Consider the following 18,832-nt stretch of genomic DNA (forward strand, 5'->3'; position numbering starts at 1 on the left):
AAATATGATTGAATAAATGAATGAATGAATCCAGATGGAAATGTCCTGATGGCAGAAGGAGATACGAGCCTGGAGGGAGGGAGAGAGAACAGGGGTGGAGATGTAGATTTGGGTATCATCAGCATAGAGATGATAGTTGAAGCCGTGGGAGTGAATGAGTTCACCAAGGGAATGAGTATAGATGGAGAACAGAAGGGGTCCAAGAACTGACCCTTGAGGATCCCTTACAGTAAGGGGATGGGAGGGGGCGGAGGAGCCCGCGAAGGGGACTGAGAATGAACGGCCAGAGAGATAAGAGGAGAACTAGGAGAGGACAGAGTCTGTGAAGCCAAGGTTGGAGAGTGTGTTGAGGGCTCCCAGACTGAGCCCCCTCCTTCCTCTCCCCCTCCTCCTCCTCCCCATCCCCCGCCTTACCTCCTTCCCCTTGTCACAGCACCTGTATATATGTATATATGTTTGTACATATTTATTACTCTATTCATTTTACTTGTATATATTTATTCTATTTATTTTATTTTGTTAATGTGTTTTGTTCTGTTGTCTGTCTCCCCCTTCTAGACTTTGAGCCTGCTGTTGGGTAGGGACCGTCTTTGTATGTTGCCAACTTGTACTTCCCAAGCGCTTAATACAGTGCTCTGCACACAGTAAGCATTCAATAAATACGATTGAATGAATGAATGAATGAGAAGGGGGTGGTCCACAGTGCTGAAGGCAGCTGAGAGGTCGAGGAGGATTAGGAGAGAGTAGGAGCCACTTAAAACCTTTGCGTCTGCAGTTACCCATAGTGTGGAAGGATGGGCACTCGTTTGCCATGGTGTTTTTAGTCAATTTGTGGGGATTCAAAACTGGGTGTTCCTAGTAATCTGAATTGAGGCAGGTCACTTTTAACAATATGTGGGTACCAGAGGCAGGATCCATAAAACGGGATGCCTTTGGCTTGTCGTTCTGTTCATTCTGGATTACAGAGGTGGAGGATCTTTAGGATGTAACATCAAATCCAAAGTTAGGTTTGGATGAATCTTTGTATTGTTTTTCACTCTTAAAAATAATTTCCTCCTTTAAAGGTCCAAATAAACCTACTTATTCTTAGAAACTCATAGTAGTGTGTATGGGGGCTGGAGGACCAATTCTGTAAGTAATGAATGTGAAAGATGCTTCATCAATACCCTGTCCAGAGGAAGTTTGAGAAAAACATTTTCCAGGACTGAAGCACTGGCCCCCCTGCCCCTGCTAGCAGCCTTCCTCATCAGTGGAAAGCAGAGTATGATCATTTTCCCTCCAGTTTGATTGTTTTTGACCCAGATTTTTTCAATAGGGGCTCTCCCACTTAGACTGTGAGCCTCCTGTAGGACAGGGACTATGTCTGATCTGACTATCATGTATCTATCCCAGTGCTTAGTGCAGTGCTTGGACTTTGTGCTTAACAAATACCTCAATTATTATTATTTATCATTATTATTATTATCATTTTATTATTATTATTATTTTTTCTGGGCATGGAAGCTCATTGATGATTTAGGAGAATGAAGCAACATGGCATAATGGATACAGCACAGGTCTGGGAGTCAGAAGGTCATGGATTCTAATCCCGGTTCCATCACTTGTCTGCTTGTGTAGCCTTGGGGACGTCACTTTACATTTCTGTGCCTCAGCTCCCTCATCTCTAAAATGTGATCCCCATGTGGGACAGAGACCGTGTCCAACCTGATTTGCTTGTATCCACCCCAGTGCTTAGTACAGTGCCTGGCATGTAATAAATGATTAACAAATACCCCAATTATTAAGATGTTGCAGATGTAATTTTCCCATCGTTTCTTTAACACAGTTTCCATAAAGTTGGAAAAATGTCAATCTTGGAGGGCCTTAGGAAAGACTGATTTGTACCATCAACATCCAAAGCTGAGTTTCTCCTGAGTAGAAGTGGTAGAATTTTAACATGATCAAGGCAACCTGGGGTTAAGACCTGGGCTAAAAGGCCCCGGATCATAGTGTGTGAAACGGTGCACTGGGCTAAATTTTCTGGTGTCAGATTGACATTTCTGGTAATGATCTGGGCCTGTTAACTGACTGTTTTTGTTTTTTTTCTTTATACTCAGGCGGCTGTTCCTTTGATGAGCCCTTTAGCACGTGTGGATATAGCCAGGCTGATGATGATGACTTTGACTGGGATCAGGTGAACACGCTAATCAAGCCCTCTTCGGATCCCTGGATGCCTTCAGGTTTGTTTTTATTTTACATTTCTATTTTTAAGAGGAAAAAGTGATTTAGGATTAGAACTGGCTTTCTGGAAGATGACATTTCAAATCTGATGTGAGCTCTGAGAAGACATATCATGTCTGCCAACTCTGTTGTAGTGTTCTCTCCTAAGCACTTTATACCATACTTGGCACCGTGCAAGTGCTCAATAAATACCATGTATTGATTGATTCTCCAGAATGGTTGGGGGAACAGTGTGGGCACTGCCCCAAGGCTGGCCCATTGGAGAACAACTGTTCGCTTCTGCCCTATCTTTCATGAAAGGATCTTGTTGGGGATGATGTTGTTATCATGGATACCAACCACTGTGGCAGATGGTGGATTAGGAAGGTACCCAACGCCTATCCTTAACATGAGTTGAGTGGGAAATGTTGCTGTCTTTCTTGCTAGTGTAATCATTCTTTCATTGTTGTATTTATTGAGCACTTATTATGTACAGAGCACTGTATTAAGCACTTGGGAGAGTACAATGCAACAATAACAATAAACAGACACATTCCCTGCCCACAGCAAGCTTATGGACTAGAGGGGGCTTGGTGGGGAGGGTGTGGGGGGAGGGTGGCAGGTCAGGACACCTGGATTTATCCTGAATGGGAAGTGACATGGTAGCCTGAGACGCAGTTTCCCCATCTGAAAAATGGGGTTTTTAAAAGTTGTCCCTGCCACACTGCCAGGGATGCTTTATTCAGAAATTGAGATGAGAGATGAATAGGCTATTGAAGTGAAAGCTCTCTTTAAATCCAAGTACTCAGTGTTGCTGCTTTTTTGGTGTGTTGGGTGTTATTCTGGGATCTCAGGATTTTCTTCCTGTTGAAGCATGCCATCTCTTGGGGAAAACCGACTGGATCTCAATGTTTGTGGGAAAAAAAGTGATTGGGAAAGTACAGACCAAGCTTCTGAAGCTGGAATAAAAAGTCACCTCTTCCCCAAGGCCATATCTGATCCTATACAAGAATTGGCTAGAGGGTTGCTGCATTTCTGCTGCCAGTTTAGGAACAAGAATAGTGCCGATTTTTTGTTTATTCTCAATCCATTTCTCTCTGTTTCTCCTGGGAATGGGCCAAGATGTTCTTTAATGGGCAGACTTGTTCTTGAAAGATTCAGAGACTATATATATGTATATAAGTGCAAATAATACAATGCCTGTAACTCGTACTTGGGAAATGACAACAGAAGCACAAGCTGTGTTTCTTGCCCACTAGGACCTTACACTCAAATGGGGAAGATAGACATAGAAACTGTCACACAGGAGAATCAAAATGAGTGAAATTGAATGTTAAATCAATCAATCCCTTGTATTCATTGAGCACTTACTGTGTGTAAAGCACTGTACTAAGTGCTTGGGAGAGTACAGTATAACAAAGTTGGTAATCAATCAATCAATCGTATTGAGTGCTTACTGTGTGCAGAGCACTGTACTAAGCGCTTGGGAAGTACAAGTTGGCAACATACAGAGACAGTCCCTACCCAACAGTGGGCTCACAGTCTAGAAGGGGGAGACAGAGAACAAAACCAAACATATTAACAAAATAAAATAGAATAGATATATACAAGTAAAATAGAGTAATAAATATGTACAAACATATATGCATATATACAGGTGCTGTGGGGAATGGAAGGAGGTAAGACGGGGAGGATGGAGGGGGGACGAGGGGGAGAGGAAGGAGGGGGCTCAGTCTGGGAAGGCCTTCTGGAGGAGGTGAGCTCTCAGTAGGGCCTTGAAGGGAGGAAGAGAGCTAGGTTGGCGGATGTTGGGAGGGAGGGCATTCCAGGCCATAGGGATGATGTGGGCCGGGGGTCTACGACGGGACAGGCGAGAACGAGGCATGGTGAGGAGATTAGCGGCGGAGGAGTGGAGGGTGCGGGCTGGGCTGTAGAAGGAGAGAAGAGAGGTGAGGTAGGAGGGGGCAAGGTGATGAAGAGCCCTGAAGCCGAGGGTGAGGAGTTTCTGCCTGATGCGCAGATTGATTGGTAGCCACTGGAGATTTTTGAGGAGGGGAGTAACATGCCCAGAGCGTTCCTGGACAAAGAAACGTGTCTGGTAGACATGTTTGTGCCAACAATGAGCTTACAGTCTAGAGGGAGAGACAGACATTCATAGAAAAAGATGATAAAATTTATAGATATGTATGTACATAAATGCCGTGGGGCTGAGGGTGGGTCAAATACCAAATGCCCTAAGGTCACAGCTGTAATGTAGATGCATTCACAGATGCTGGGGAGGAGCATAAATAAATGAGAACTTGAGTGCAGGAATCTGCCGATGGAGGTGATAAATTTAGGATGTGATACAGTCCATATAGAGAAAACATGTTCCATCCAACAGTATCTTGTAAGGATTGTTGAACTTCCCTGATAATGCAACGTTGATTAATAATAATTGTGGCATTTGTTACATTCTTACTATTTGCCAAGCACTGTTCTAAATGCTGGGGTAGATACAAGATAATCCGGTTAGACACAGCCCCTTGTCCCACATGGGGCTCAGAGTCTTAAAACCCATTTTACAGATGCACGAACTGAGGCACAGAGAAGTTAAGTGACTTTCCCAAGGTCATGCAGCATACATGTGGTGGAGTCAGTATTAGAACCCACATCCTCTGACTCCCAGGCCCGGGCACTTTCCACTAAACCATGCTGCTTCCTTAGTATTCCTTGCTTCTGTCATTCTAGTCTATGGGTGAGGAAGAGGGCCTAGAATGAGGTTTGCTGTGCCCCTCCTATAGTCTGCTCTTTCTGTGGGTATGTCTCAACCCAGTAAATCAATCAGTGGTATATATCGAGTGCTTATTCTATGCAGAGCATTGTACTAAATGCTTTGAAAAATACAGTACAATTGAACTGGTAGATGTGACCCCTACCTACAAGGAGCTTATAGTCTGCATGTTACGAACAACTGGCACAGGCATTAGCCACAGCGATGCTAGAAAATCCTAATTTTATTTAGTGACTCGTTTGGTGCCTGAGTTCCTGGGCTTGCCACTAAACCTCTCTGAGTCTCAAAATTTCTTTGTGTAATATCAAACAATATGTTTTATTGACCATCTACTTGGTGAAGAGCTCTGTGCTTAATGCTTGGGAGACTACAGTAAGGGGGAAAAAAAATTAGAATTTTCCAATGGAGAAGACAGGTGTGGAATAAGTTACCGATAGGATGGAAAAAGAGAAAGAAAAATGATTAGGAGAATAAGTGCTTAGAGTACCTTAGTATGTATCGAAGTGTTCTGTGCTCATAACTACATATGTGTGTTGAGGGGGTAATTGGGAAGATGTGGTCCAGGGAGATTAATCAGGAAATGCCTCCTGGAGGGGGTTTAAAGTGCTTTTGAGCATGGGGAGAGCTGTCGCCTTAAATTTGAGGATGATATTGGCTCTTTCATTGTAAAAAGTGATTCTTTTCTTCACTGTTAGTTGCTTTTCTCTGAGTCTCTGAATGACAAACGCTGTGTTTTTCACAAAATGGTGGAGACTTAGACCACTGAACCCTAGAACCGTTTTGCTGATCAGTCATTGCACTGTAAAAAGTGGATCGGGCCTTTCCCGGTTGGCTGTTCTCTGTGTCCATTCCTGACAGCCATGCGAGCACTTGAGGCTTGTTGCGTGTATTTTCTCATTTCTCTCCCTCCCCTTTCTCATTCCTGTTCAAACCCCCATCGTGAAGATTTTAATTAGTTTCCAGTTAGCTTTTAAAGTGTGAATTATGAGAGACATTTAAAAAATTGATTCCAAGTTGTATTCTGTCAGCAGTTTCTAAGCTACAAAATTTAGAAAAATAACTTCAGATGATAATGAAGAAAACATTTCAGATCAATGGTTTTCAGGGAATTCTTGGCACTAGCCTTGAAATGCTTTATGCAGCAACATTTTAATGGGGGTGGAAAACAAGCATGTGCAGTTCAGTAGTCCTGTGTCAATAGCAAAATTAATGCACGACAATCCTAGTCTTAGGCAGTGTAGCTCAGTGAGTGAGTGATCTGCTGCCAATACGTAACATCTCAAATCAATTAGGTGGTTACAAGGAAGCATGCCATTTAGCTCTTTAATTATTTATTGGATCTATTTGCATCCACCAAGACTGACAAAGGATAAAGCAGCCAATCTAAGTAAATGTCTGTGTTGATTTTAGTAATTAAGTGTAAATAAGGGAAAGAATGTATACTATATGGCAAGGCCACTTTCATGGAACTACCCTGAGGAAGTAGAGTGAAGAAGAGGAAGAGTTTACATTTGAATATTAAACAGATGTTTTTTGTTTGCATTTGTTTAAAGTTGCCTTCCAAGTTGATTTTAAACTGTTAATAAAAGGAACTCCTTATCTTCCCTCCCAAACCCTTCCCTCTCCCTGACTGTCCCATTACTGTTGACGTCACTACCATCCTTCCCGTCTCACAAACCTGCAAACTTGGTGTCATACTCGACTCCACTCTCTCGTTCACCCCTCACATCCAATCTGTCACCAAAACCTGCCGGTCTCACCTCCGCAACATTGCCAAGATCCCCCTTTCCTCTCCATCCAAACCACTACCCTGCTCGTTCAAGCTCTCATCCTATCCCCACTGGATTACTGCATCAGCCTCCTCTCCGTTCTCCCATCCTCCTGTCTCTCCCCACTTCAATCCATACTTCATGCCGCTGCCCGGATCATCTTTGTGCAGAAGTGCTCTGGGCATGTTACTCCCCTCCTCAAAAATCTCCAGTGACTACCAATCAACGTACGCATCAGGCAAAAACTCCTCACCCTTGGCTTCAAGGCTCTCCATCACCTCGCCCCCTCCTACCTCACCTCCCTTCTCTCCTTCTACAGCCCAGCCCGCACCCTCAGCTCCTCTGCCGCTAATCTCCTCACTGTGCCTCGTTCTCACCTGTCCCGCCGTCGACCCCCAGCCCATGTCATCCCCCTGGCCTGGAATGCCCTCCCTCTGCACAGCTGCCAAGCTAGCTCTCTTCCTCCCTTCAAGGCCCTACTGAGAGCTCACCTACTCCAGGAGGCCTTCCCAGACTGAGCCCCTTCCTTCCTCTCCCCCTCGTCCCCCTCCCAATCCCCCTGCCTTACCTCCTTCCCCTCCCCACAGCACCTGTATATATGTATATATGTTTGTACGTATTTATTATTCTATTTTATTTGTACATATTTATTCTATTTATTTTATCTTGTTATGTTTTGTTTTGTTGTCTGTTTCCCCCTTCTAGACTGACAGCCCGCTGTTGGGTAGGGACTGTCTCTATATGTTGCCAACTTGTACTTCCCAAGCGCTTAATACAGTGCTGTGCACACAGTAAGCACTCAATAAATACGATTGAATGAATGAAAGAATGAATCGGGTCACTTTTGCTGCCTGGTTGATTTAAGAAGTGTTTGCAAGGGCTGTCTTAGCAGAGGACCAAATCTTTAATCCTGTGTATGTAAGTAAGCATTTCCTTGGATGCGGTTAGCCTGGTTACATTCTTTTGGGCTCAAAAGAATTAGTAGGGAAATGTGGCCCTTAGAAACTTGATGATAAAAAACAGGTGTTTGGTCCAGAGATGGCGAGGAGGGGAAAGAATGAAAATTGTTTCGCATGACTTCTTTTGCTTCCAGATTAATAAAGCCACCCATGATTGCCAGTTGATTTAGTCTAGCTGATGTAGAGGATGGAAAGTGAAGTTGGTTCAAGTGAATAGGGTAGAATGTTAGATTTTCATATTTTTGCTCGGGACTAGATATTCTTATCGTGGCATGATAGTTCCCGTCTGATTTGGGAGCCCAGTCTCCCCCAGGCTACTTCCTAATGTGACTTCATGTCCGCTGTCTTTTATGTATCTACTCCTTAATCTTAATGTTGTTATTATTTTTATTATTATTGTATTTGTTGCACATTTGCTATATGCCAAACACTTTCCTCAGCACTGGAGTTTATACAAGGTTATCAGTTTGGACAGAGTCCATGTCCCCAGGGGGCTCACAGTCTAGGCAGGAAACTTGTGCAGGAAGAGACTTGGGGTGGTGTCATGGGGATATGCATCTGAAATAGATTGGGCAACAACAGACGAGAAAGAAGTCAAAATGGAGGTCACCTGGTGAAAGTGGGGTGTGTGTGCATTTTTCTCTGGTATTTGCTAGGTGCTTACTCTGTGCTAAGCCCTGGGGTAGATACAAGCTAATAAGATTGGACTCAGTCCATGTCCCTCATGAGGCTCCCAGTCTTAATCTCCATTTTACAGATGAGAGAACTGAGGCCCAGAGAAGGTGTGACTTGCTTCAAGTCACAGAACAGACCAAGTGGCAGCATTAGGATTAGAACCCAGGTCCTTCTGATTTCCAGGCCTGTAATCTATCCACTAGGTCATGCTGCTTCTCATGCACTGATTTATTGAAACCAGCTAGGTTGGGCCTTTCCTCTGATTCCTCAGGATCTAGCAGCATTGCTCAGTGGAAAGAGCCCGGACTTGGGAGTCAGAGGTTGTGGGTTCTAGTCCTGCCTCTGCCACTTGTCAGTTGTGTGACCTTGGGCAAATCACTTCACTTCTCTGGGCCTCAGTTTCCTCAGCTGTCAAATGGGGATGAAGACTGTGAGCCCCAAGTGGGACAAATCTGATCACCTTGTATAGCCTCCAGCGCTTAGAACAGTGCTTGGCACATAGTAAGCGCTTAACAAATGCCATTATTATTATTATTATTATTATTATTAATAATAATAATGGATAGAGCATGGGCCTGGGAGTCAGAAGGTTGTGAGTTCTAATTCCACTCCTCCATTTGTCTTATGTGTGACCTTGGGAAAGTCACTTCACTGCTATGTGCCTCAGTTACCTCATCTATTAAATGGGGATTGAGACTGTGAGCCCCACATGGTGCAGGAACTGTGTTCAACCCGATTTGCTTGTATCCACCCCAGAGCTTCGTACAGTGCCTGCCACATAGCATTCAACAAATACCACAATCACTATTATTATTGTTATGGCTCACTGTGGGTGAGGTGGGGTCCTAGGCTGGGAGAGTTGGCTGGAGGAGAGGAACTATGAGCTGCATTGAGGATTATAGTGTGGGGAAATCTCTTAGCCATGAAGTAGGACTGTCATGAGGCCCTGAATCACCCAAGCCCACCTTGTGTGAGGCTCCGTTTTTTTCCTCCGACTCCCTTCCTCTGTTCATATTTACTGCGTGCTTACTATGTGCAGAGAAATGTACCAAGTGCTTGGTACAATACAGCAGAATTAGCAGACACATTCCCTGCCCAAAGCATCACAAATGGTAGTTATCTCTCCCTTTTCACTCTCCTTTTTGATGTAGATACATAACTACCTCACCCCCCTCCCCACTGGTCTTCCTCTGGAATTAGAACCCAGGTCCTCTGACTCGAAGGCCCATGCTCTTTCCAATAGGTCATGCTGCTTCTTCCATGGTAAATCTTGCTGCACCCTGCTGCCATTTTGGTATTCAGTGGGTGTTCCACTTCATTGAAACCTTTTTACTGCTCATGAATACTGCAGTGATTGTGCTGCCTAAAGAAAAGATGTGATGGAAATGATTGACACTGAATGTACGTTTGTGTTTTATTTGTATCCTCTCTACAGTGAAGAACCTGATATATAACAGTAGACTTAAAATTGACAAAATCATGAAATGTTTGTGCACATGATTATTTTAAAAACCCTTTAATGCACCTGTAAAAGATGTTCTATACAGTAAAGAGGTGATCAATTTTTGTCTTAAAGTGAAATACAAGAGTTTGAGGTTGAGGTTACAGGTATGGTGTTCCTTTGCTTCTGGACAACATCAATTTGTCTAGTGGGTGGACAAATTAATCTCATTTAAAATTGCTTGGATTAACCTAATAGTGTGTTGTTTTCCCAGCATTTTGGCTTTAGCATGCTGGTGTCTTTCCAAAGAAAACAATAATAGTTAAATATAAGCTATCATCATTTAATATTCAAATGGGCATTTGTGATTTGTTTGCTTTTCGCTTCTGCACCACCAAGTCCCCCTTCATTTCCTGTTCCCTGATCCTTTCTGGTTGCATGAACTAACTTTCTTTTGCCCTGTGATCCTTTCTCTTTGGAAAGTGCAAAGCAGAATTTAAATGCCAGGGTTTGCATATGTAAATTCATGGCTATAAATAAGCCCCTTCTCCCCTCCTTTATTTAAACTGGGAACCCAGAAAATAGGCACTCGCAGCATTCTGCTATCTTCAGCAATATTTCAATATTTTGTTGGCCACATCACTTGTCTCCTGACCTTTACAAATGCTTTTGAGTGTGGTTCCTGCACTTTTCTGTGACTGAACTGTCCCTTCCCTTCTCCCAACCAGCCTCTGAGCTCCTAGCTGGTCCTCCCTGCCTGAGGTTCTCCATATTCCAGTCCAACAAGCCGTGTTCCTGGACGGGAAGTACAGGGCTGGAAAAGCAAACCAGAGAGAGAGAAGTCTCATCACCTCAGGCTCCACAACCTCTCTCTCTATCCATAATATTAATAATGAAAGCATTCATTCAGTCATATTTATTGAGCACTTACTCTGTGCAGGGGAGAGCACAACACAACAACCATAATAATGGTATTTGTAAAATGCTTACTATGGGTGGCACTGTACAAAGCCCTGGTGTAGATATAAGTTAATCAGGTTGGACATAGTCCCTGTCCCTCAAAGTCTTCGTCCCCATTTTACATGAGGTAACTGAGTCCCAGAGAAGTTTATAATAATAACAATAATAATTATGGTATTTAAGTGCTTACCATGTGCCAAGCACTTTTCTAAGCGCTGGAGTAGATACAGGGTAATCAGGTTGGACAGAGTCCCTGTCCCACATGAGGCTCACACTCTTAATCCCCATTTTACAGATGGGGTAACTGAGGCCCAAAGAAGTGAAGTGACTTGCCCAGGGTCACACAACAGACAAGTGGCAGAGCCGGGATTAGAACCCAGGTCCTTCTGACTGCCAGGCCTGAACTAGGCCATAATGCTTCCACTCCTGGCACCATGCTCATTTGTTCTTCCTCCTCTTCCACCACTCTGTCCAGCTGCTTTGTAATATAATGATGGCATTTGTTAAGCGCTTACTATGTGCAAAGCACTGTTCTAAGCGCTGGAGGGGATACAAGATGATCAGGTTGTCCCACATGGGGCTCATAGTCAATCCCCATTTTACAGATGAGGGAACTGAGGCTCAGAGAAGCTAAGTGAATTGCCCAAGGTCACACAGCAGACATGTGGTGGAGTTGGGACTCAAACCCATGACCTCTGACTCCAAAGCCCGTGCTCTTTCCACTGAGCCACGCTGCTTCTCTAGGTATCTCTCCTGCCAGTGCATATAGTGGTCTACTGTGCCACTGTGGATCATTCAATGAATGATATTTATGGAGTGCTCAATGTGTGCAGAGCACTGTATTAAGCACTTAGTCCCCATACCTAACCTGACAAACTACCATCAAATGGCAAGATGGTCATCTTGCCAGCGCTGCAGATATCTTAGAGCAACACATCTTTGCTGGGCCGGACCTGGGTGGAGAATGGACTGCAGCAAGATGCTCAAGTAACTGTCGAATGGCCCGCTAAAATTGGGCCTAAGAAAAGGGAGAGGGTCATAACAAAGGTTTCATCATAAAAATAATGGTAATAATAATTGTTTTAGGCACTTCCTGTGTGCTAGTCACTGTACTAAGCACTGGAGTAGATACATGGTAATTGGGTTGGGCACAGTTCCTGTTCCACATGGAGCTCACAGTCATTCATTCATTGTCATATTTATTGAGTACTTACTGTGTGCAGAAGTACACAGTACACAGAAGTACTTCTTGGGAAGTACGAGTTGGCAACATACACATACGGTCCCTACCCAACAACGGGCTCACAGTCTAGAAGGGGAAGACAGACAACAAAACAAAACTAGTAGACAGATGTCAAAACCATCAGAATAAATAGAATTATAGCTATATGCACATCATTAATAAAATAGAGTAGTAAACATGTACAAGTAAAATCAAGTAGTAAATATGTACAAATATGTACAAGTGCTGTGGGGAGGGGAAGGGGGTAGGGCAGAGGGAGGGAGGGGGTTGATGGGGAGGGGAGGAGGAGAGGAAAAAGGGGGCTCAGCCTGGGAAGGCCTCCGGGAGGTGGTGAGCTCATGGTAGGGCTTTGAAGGGAGGAAGAGAGCTAGTTTGGATGTGTGGAGGGAGGGCATTACAGGCTAGAGGTAGGACGTGGGCCAGGGGTCGACAGCGGGACAGGCGAGAATGAGGCACAGTGAGGAGGTTAGCGGCAGAGGAGCAGAGGGTGCGGGTTGGGCTGTAGAAGGACAGTGCTCTGCACACAGTAAGTGCTCAGAGTGTTTCTGTATAAAGATAATCTGGGCAGCAGAGTGAAGTATAGACTGAAGGCGGGAGAGACAGGAGGATTGGAGATCAAAAAGGTGGCCGATGCAGTAATCCAGTCGGGATAGGATGAGAGATTGAACCAGCAAGGTAGCGGTTTGGATGGAGAGGAAATGGTGGATCTTGGCGATGCTGTGGAGGTGAGACCGGCAGGTTGTGCTGACGGATTGGATGTGTGGGGTGAATGAGAAAGTGGAGTCGAGGATGACACCAAGGTTGTAGGCTTGTGAGACGGGAAGGTTGTTAGTGCTGTCTACAGTGATGGGAAAGTCAGGGAGAGGGCAGGGTTTGGGAGGGAAGATAAGGAGTTCAGTCTTGGACATGTTGAGTTTTAGATGGCAGGCAGACATCCAGATAGAGATGTCCCGAATGCAGGAGGAGTTGCAAGCATTGTGGGAGGGAGAGAGAACAGGGGTGGAGTTGTAGATTTGTGTGTCATCAGCGTAGCGATGATAGTTGAAGCCGTGGGAGTGAATGAGTTCACCAAGGGAGTGAGTATAGATAGAGAACAAAAGGGGACCAAGAGCTGACCCTTGAGGATCCCCTACAATAAGGGGATGCAAGGGGGAGGAGGAGCCCACAAAGGAGAGTAAGAATGAACGGCCAGAGAGATAAGAAGAGAACCATGAGAGGAAGGAGTCTGTGAAGCCAAGGTTGGATAGCATGTTGAGGAGAAGGGGGTGGTCCACAGTGTCGAAGGCAACTGAGAGGTCGAGGAGGATTAGGATAGAGTAGGAGCCATTGGATTTGGCAAGAAGGAGGTCATTGGAGACGTTTGAGAGGGCAGTTTCAGTGGAGTGTAGGGAACGGAAGCCAGATTGGAGGGGGTCTAGGAGAGAGTTGGAGTTGAGGAATTCGAGGCAGCAAGTGTAGATGACTCATTTTAGGAGTTCGGAAAGGAAGAGTAGGAGGGAGATAGGGCGGTAACTAGAAGGGACAGTGGGGTCAAGAGAGGGTTTTTTTAGGATGGGGGAGACGTGGGCATGTTTGAAGGCAGAGGGGAAGGAATCAGTGGAGAGTGAGCAGTTGAAGATGGAAGTTAAAGAGGGGAGGAGGGATGGGGCGAGAGTTTTCATAAGATGAGAGGGAATGGGGTCCGAAGCACAGGTGGAAGGTGTGGCACTTGAGAAGAGGGAGGAGATCTCATCTTAATCTTCTTTTTACAGATGAGGTAACTAAGTCACAGAGAAGTGAATTGACTTCCCCTAGGTCACACAGCAGACAAGCCAGGATTAGAACACAGGTATGAGTTGAGAAGGACTCATTCCTATGCTCTATCCCACTAGGATCCTCTCCTTCCCTAAAAGACACTATCTTTACAAGACGTAGTGAAACGCACTCTCAAGTGTAGTGATATGCACTTGGGAAACCATTGCAGCAGACAGACTTTCCTGGCATTTGGCCATCTGGAGTGGAGTCTCTCTCTTTGAGTGGAGACGTGGAGATACGCAGTTTAGAAAACAACATTAGCCTCAACCCTTTAGCTCCCAGCCCTGAAAGTGTGAGGACCTGAGTTCTAACCCACGCCTTGCCAACTGTTTTCTCTGTGACCTTGGTGAGTCACTTATCTTCTCTGTACCTCCATTACCTGATCTGAAAAGTGGGTATTAAATTCTTCTCTCTCCAGTTTACACTGTAAAACCCATGTGGGACAGGGACTGTATCTGACGTGATAAACTTGTATCCACCCCAGGGCTTAGAACAGTGCTTGACACATAATAAGCGTTTAGTAACTACCATAAAAACATGTCAGTGCAGCAAAGGATAATCTCTACCCACTCTCATGGTGGAATGAAGCGTAGGCCACATATCAGTCTTTTTGGCCATTGCCGTAGATGGGATCACAGTCAGCAGTGTATGACTCCCACCCTGGCCTCACTTCTATATGTACCCCTTGGCAGTTTTGAAAGAATATAGACTCTCTTTATGAAAGTAGATGTATAGTCTGGAATGGATTTTGTCACTTTTCCCTTAAGGTAGAATGGACAAGATGTTCAGTCGAGATTCCTTCCATCCTGTGAGACTGAGTTCCACATACGACTCAGTCTTGAGGACCTCAGGGGAAGCTGTAAGTTAACTGGCTGAAATAGCTTTTAGAAACGGCCAGAAAGAGAGGGGCTTGACTACAGATAAATAAAAATGTCCAAAATCATCCCTTTGAAAATAATTATGATCAGTAAGAAAATGTTGGTTTTCTTTACTAACTGGAAGCATTTCCACAGGTTTACCTAGCTTTCTTAATATTCTTATAAAAGGAATTGGCATTGGAGAGAGAAACCGGATGCCCCAGTGATTATTTTGATAACAAAGAGGCGTGTCTATTATCTGTTTTGATCCAGTGTCGTAAAGATGAATTGAAGTGAATTTTTGAACATAAAGTGCTCCACATCGTCAACATTTTATTCTGTTTTTCTCCTTTGGCCAGAAACTCTAAGGATTGTTTGTAATCAGATCGACTTGCTATGTCCGCCTCCAAAACAGGACTAACAAAACTGAAAGTTAAGTAATCAGGAGGACTATCCTGGAGCAGTTATAGTCTCGGTTTCTGTCTCAGACAGTTTGTTACAAGCACCAATCCAAGTCACGTGGGACAAGTCATTTATGTTGCTTGTGAGATTTCAGAGTAATAGAGTAATTCCTTTCATCTCCCAGGAGAGATAAAGTGTTATTCATCCTTATTGGTGTTTCCATAGTCTGGGTCTGCACGCCTACCACCTGAAGGCCAGCATATTCAGCAATGGCATTTGCTGCTCTGGGCTGGATTTTTTTTTAGCTCCCTTCCCTAAACTCCTAACGAGGTTGCAATTCTTATTTCTTCCCATTTCTCACGAGGTCTCTGTCAGTGGTGACCTTCCCAGCAGATCAGAACAATATTTTCCTTTTCTGACATCTTGATGTCTAAGCAAAGAGCAAAAAGAACCCTCTGAGGACTTAGGAAAGGAGATTTAAATACTGTGTAATCCCTTCATAGGCAACAGTCACTAGTTTATTCTGTCTGTGTTTCGATTCAGAGGGAGTCCCAGAGGCGGAATTAACTTTCAACTAGTAAGGCACATCTTGGCCGCTGCTTTCAGGAGTCAGAATGGAGAGTGGAAAAATGCTGCATTTCATTTATTTCTTTTTCCTCCCCACAAAGAAACGACTTTGGAATGTGCTTCTAGGAAATTAAGATATTCATTTTTATGAAGGCTTATTATTTCAAAAATTTCCTTTTATGATTCAGAAAAAAACATTTTTATGAAACTGGACCAAAACAGTTTATAGATACACCTCACCATTGTCGAAGTAATTATTGGGGCATCCCGTCTCTTTCTCAAATCCTGATTCTTGTTATAGGACTAGTAAGAAAGCTAGGTAAACCTGTGGAAATGCTTACAATTAGGTAAATGGATTCAGATGACAATTTATAAAGCAATGATATTTATTGAGATCTTATTGTATGCAGAGCACTGTACTAAGTGCTTGGGGGAGTATAATGCAGCAGAGCTGTCAGACACAATCCTTGCCCACAAGGAACTTACAGTTTAGAAGGAGAAGGACGGTAGAGAGCTTAAATATTCTTTATTCTATAATTTTCTCTTCGAGGCTGTTCTCCCCATTTTTCTGCCACTCATGGGTTCAAATAGGAAATGAGAAGTCTTCCTGGAGCAAGTCAGCAATGTTTCTACCTTGCCTAAACCAGGGGTGGCAATTAGACACATGGATTTCCCACTCATCGCCCATGACCTCTCCCCCCAATCAATCAGTGAATCAAATCTCAGTGCTATTTGTTGAGAGCTTACTGCATGCAGAGCGCAGAACTATGTGCTTAGGAACATCTAATACAACAGGGTTGGCAGACACGATTCTTGCCCACAGTCAGTGTAGGCATAGTGTATACAGCACAGGCCTGGGAACCAGAAGGACCTGGCTTCTAATCCTGGCTCCACAACTTGTCTGCTGTGTGACCTTGGTCAAGTCACTTCACTTCTCAGTGCCTCAGTTACTTCATCTGTAAAATGGGGATTAAGACTGGGAGCCCCTCGTGGGACTGTGTCCACTCTAAGGTCCTTATATCTACCTCAGTGCTTAGAATGGTGCTTGGCACATAGTAAGCGCTTAACAAATAACATCATTAAGGAATTTACCATTTAGAGGGGGACTTGCAGTGTAGAGCTTAAATCATCAATCAGTCAATCAATGATATGCATTGAGCACTTACTATGTGCAGAGCATTGTACTAAGCACTTGGGAGAGTACCACATAATTAATAGGCACATTCCTTGCCCATAAAAAGCTTAAATTGTCTTCCTTCTCTAAATGCCCACCTACTCAGTATACCTCAGTCTCATCTACCTCACCCCTGAGCTCTCACCCACTTCCTGCTTCGGGTCTGGAACACCTTGCTTTTCACATTCGACAGACAGTTACTCACCTCTGCTTCAAAGCCTTCTTGAAGGCACATCAAGGCCCATCTCCTCCAAGAAGCCTTCCCTGACAAAGTCCCTCTTTTCCTTTTCTCCTACTCCCTTCTGGGTCACCCTGACTTGTTTCCATTATTCAACCCCTTTCCCAGCCCCACAGCACTTAGCCATACACTATCCATAGTGTATTTATGTATATTAATGTCTGTCTTCCCCTCTAGACTGTATGCTCATTGTGGTCAAGGAAAGTATCTGCAAATGTATCTGTTGTATTGCTGTTTGTACTCTCCCAAGCACTTAGTACAGTGTTCTGCACACAGTAAGTGCTCAATAAATACTTTTGATGGATTGAACTAGAGTAATCAAAATAAATACTTTATAGTTAAAATAGTACAAAATAGTTAAATAAGCACATTTACAAATGATGATGGCTATACATAAATGTTTAAGTGCTAGGAAACGCTATTGCGTTAGAACAGGTTGAGATGTTGGGGATAAATAGCATTGATGATAGTAATAATGATGGTATTTGTTAAGTGCTTCCTATGTCAAGTACTGTTCTAAGCACAGGAGAAGATGAAAGATAATCAGGTCAGGCACAATCCCTGTCCCACACAGGGCTCAAAGTTAAAGCAAGGAGGAGACCAGGGCGTTCAAGAAAGAAAGTCTGGAGCTGCAGGTGCTGTTCTGGAGCTAATCTAGATTAAAAGGAAGGCTTGTTAGAGGTGGTGGGATTTTAGGAGAGCTTGGTTTATAGGGAGAGACTTGGACAGACAGGTTTGGGGAGAAAGGAATCTTCAGGCAGTGGAAATTGGGTGAGATAGGGGATGGAGGCAGGAGGAGGGGAGAGCCAGGACCAATCAGGAATTTGTCAGGCCCCTGGGCAAATGCCCCACTGCCCAGTCGATAAATCAATCCTCAACTTCTATCCTTATTTTTAGGAGGAAGGGAATATCTCCTAGTCCTTCCCCTCTGATTCCAGTATCAGAGCCAAAACAATTCTAGAAAGATATCCTAAATGTGTCTAGGGGACGGATTGCCTTATTTCTTATCACCAGCAGTTAACCAGCCTCATATCTGAGCTGTTCTGTTGTGTTCTCTTGCAAGGAGATTTCCATGTTAGTGGCTGGGCACTAGCTATTCTGAAAGCAGCATGTCATCAAGAGTGCTTGCCAATTCCTTAAGGCCTGTCTGGGCCAAAGGATTCCTTCTCAAGGGAGCCATTAGCCTGGTATACTTCTGTTCCAAAGCTTGTTTCAGAAATTAAGAGGAAACTTGTATCCCTATCAGATTTGAGCAGATTAAAAAGATTTAGCTCAGCCTTTCTTCAGACTTTAATTGGCTGGCGGTCATGGCTCTCGATAGGATTATTTTTTTAGCGGGAAGAGCTGCAACTTCAGAAAGCAGTGCCAGAACAACCTACTGAATAGTTTATGTAGCGGACCCTGGAATGACCGAATGTTGCATTCTAAGGCTAGAAGCACATTAATCAGGGCATTTAAGGTTCTGGAGTCATTATTGTACTATTTCACCGAACAGTGAAGCCTATAATCGTCTTAGCTGGGTCCTTGGTGCTTGTAAAAGCTGAATTCTGAACGATTCGTTTTCAAGTTTCCAGTAAGTAGGGTGCCTGGTACTAAGGTCTGGGAAGTCGTGAGTGAGATTGAAGGGTTTCGCAAAAAAGGGTCTCCTCAGTGCAGGATGTCTAAAATGCTAAAGCTGCTCTCAGGTGTTGATAGACACCCTTCCCTTCCTCCTCCCCTCAGCCCCCCGCACAAAGGAGAGAGCAAGGGAGAGGAAGAGAGATCAGTGTGTAAGATATGTT

The 18,832-nt window shown here is 44.1% G+C and overlaps 1 protein-coding gene across 10 annotated transcripts in view; it reads left to right on the forward strand.

Moving 5' to 3' along the window:
* Positions 1 to 18,832, forward strand: part of PTPRM (protein tyrosine phosphatase receptor type M) — an 892,842-nt gene that overhangs the window by 191,590 nt on the left and 682,420 nt on the right. For all 10 annotated transcript variants that reach the window (XM_038746194.1, XM_038746195.1, XM_038746197.1 and 7 more), the window contains exon 2: positions 2,097 to 2,219. In XM_038746194.1, coding sequence (XP_038602122.1) covers positions 2,097 to 2,219 — 123 coding nt within the window. The remainder of the gene's footprint in view (positions 1 to 2,096; positions 2,220 to 18,832) is intronic.

The sequence above is a fragment of the Tachyglossus aculeatus genome, chromosome 5 (genome assembly GCF_015852505.1).
Source record: "Tachyglossus aculeatus isolate mTacAcu1 chromosome 5, mTacAcu1.pri, whole genome shotgun sequence".
NCBI classification, from domain to species: domain Eukaryota; kingdom Metazoa; phylum Chordata; class Mammalia; order Monotremata; family Tachyglossidae; genus Tachyglossus; species Tachyglossus aculeatus.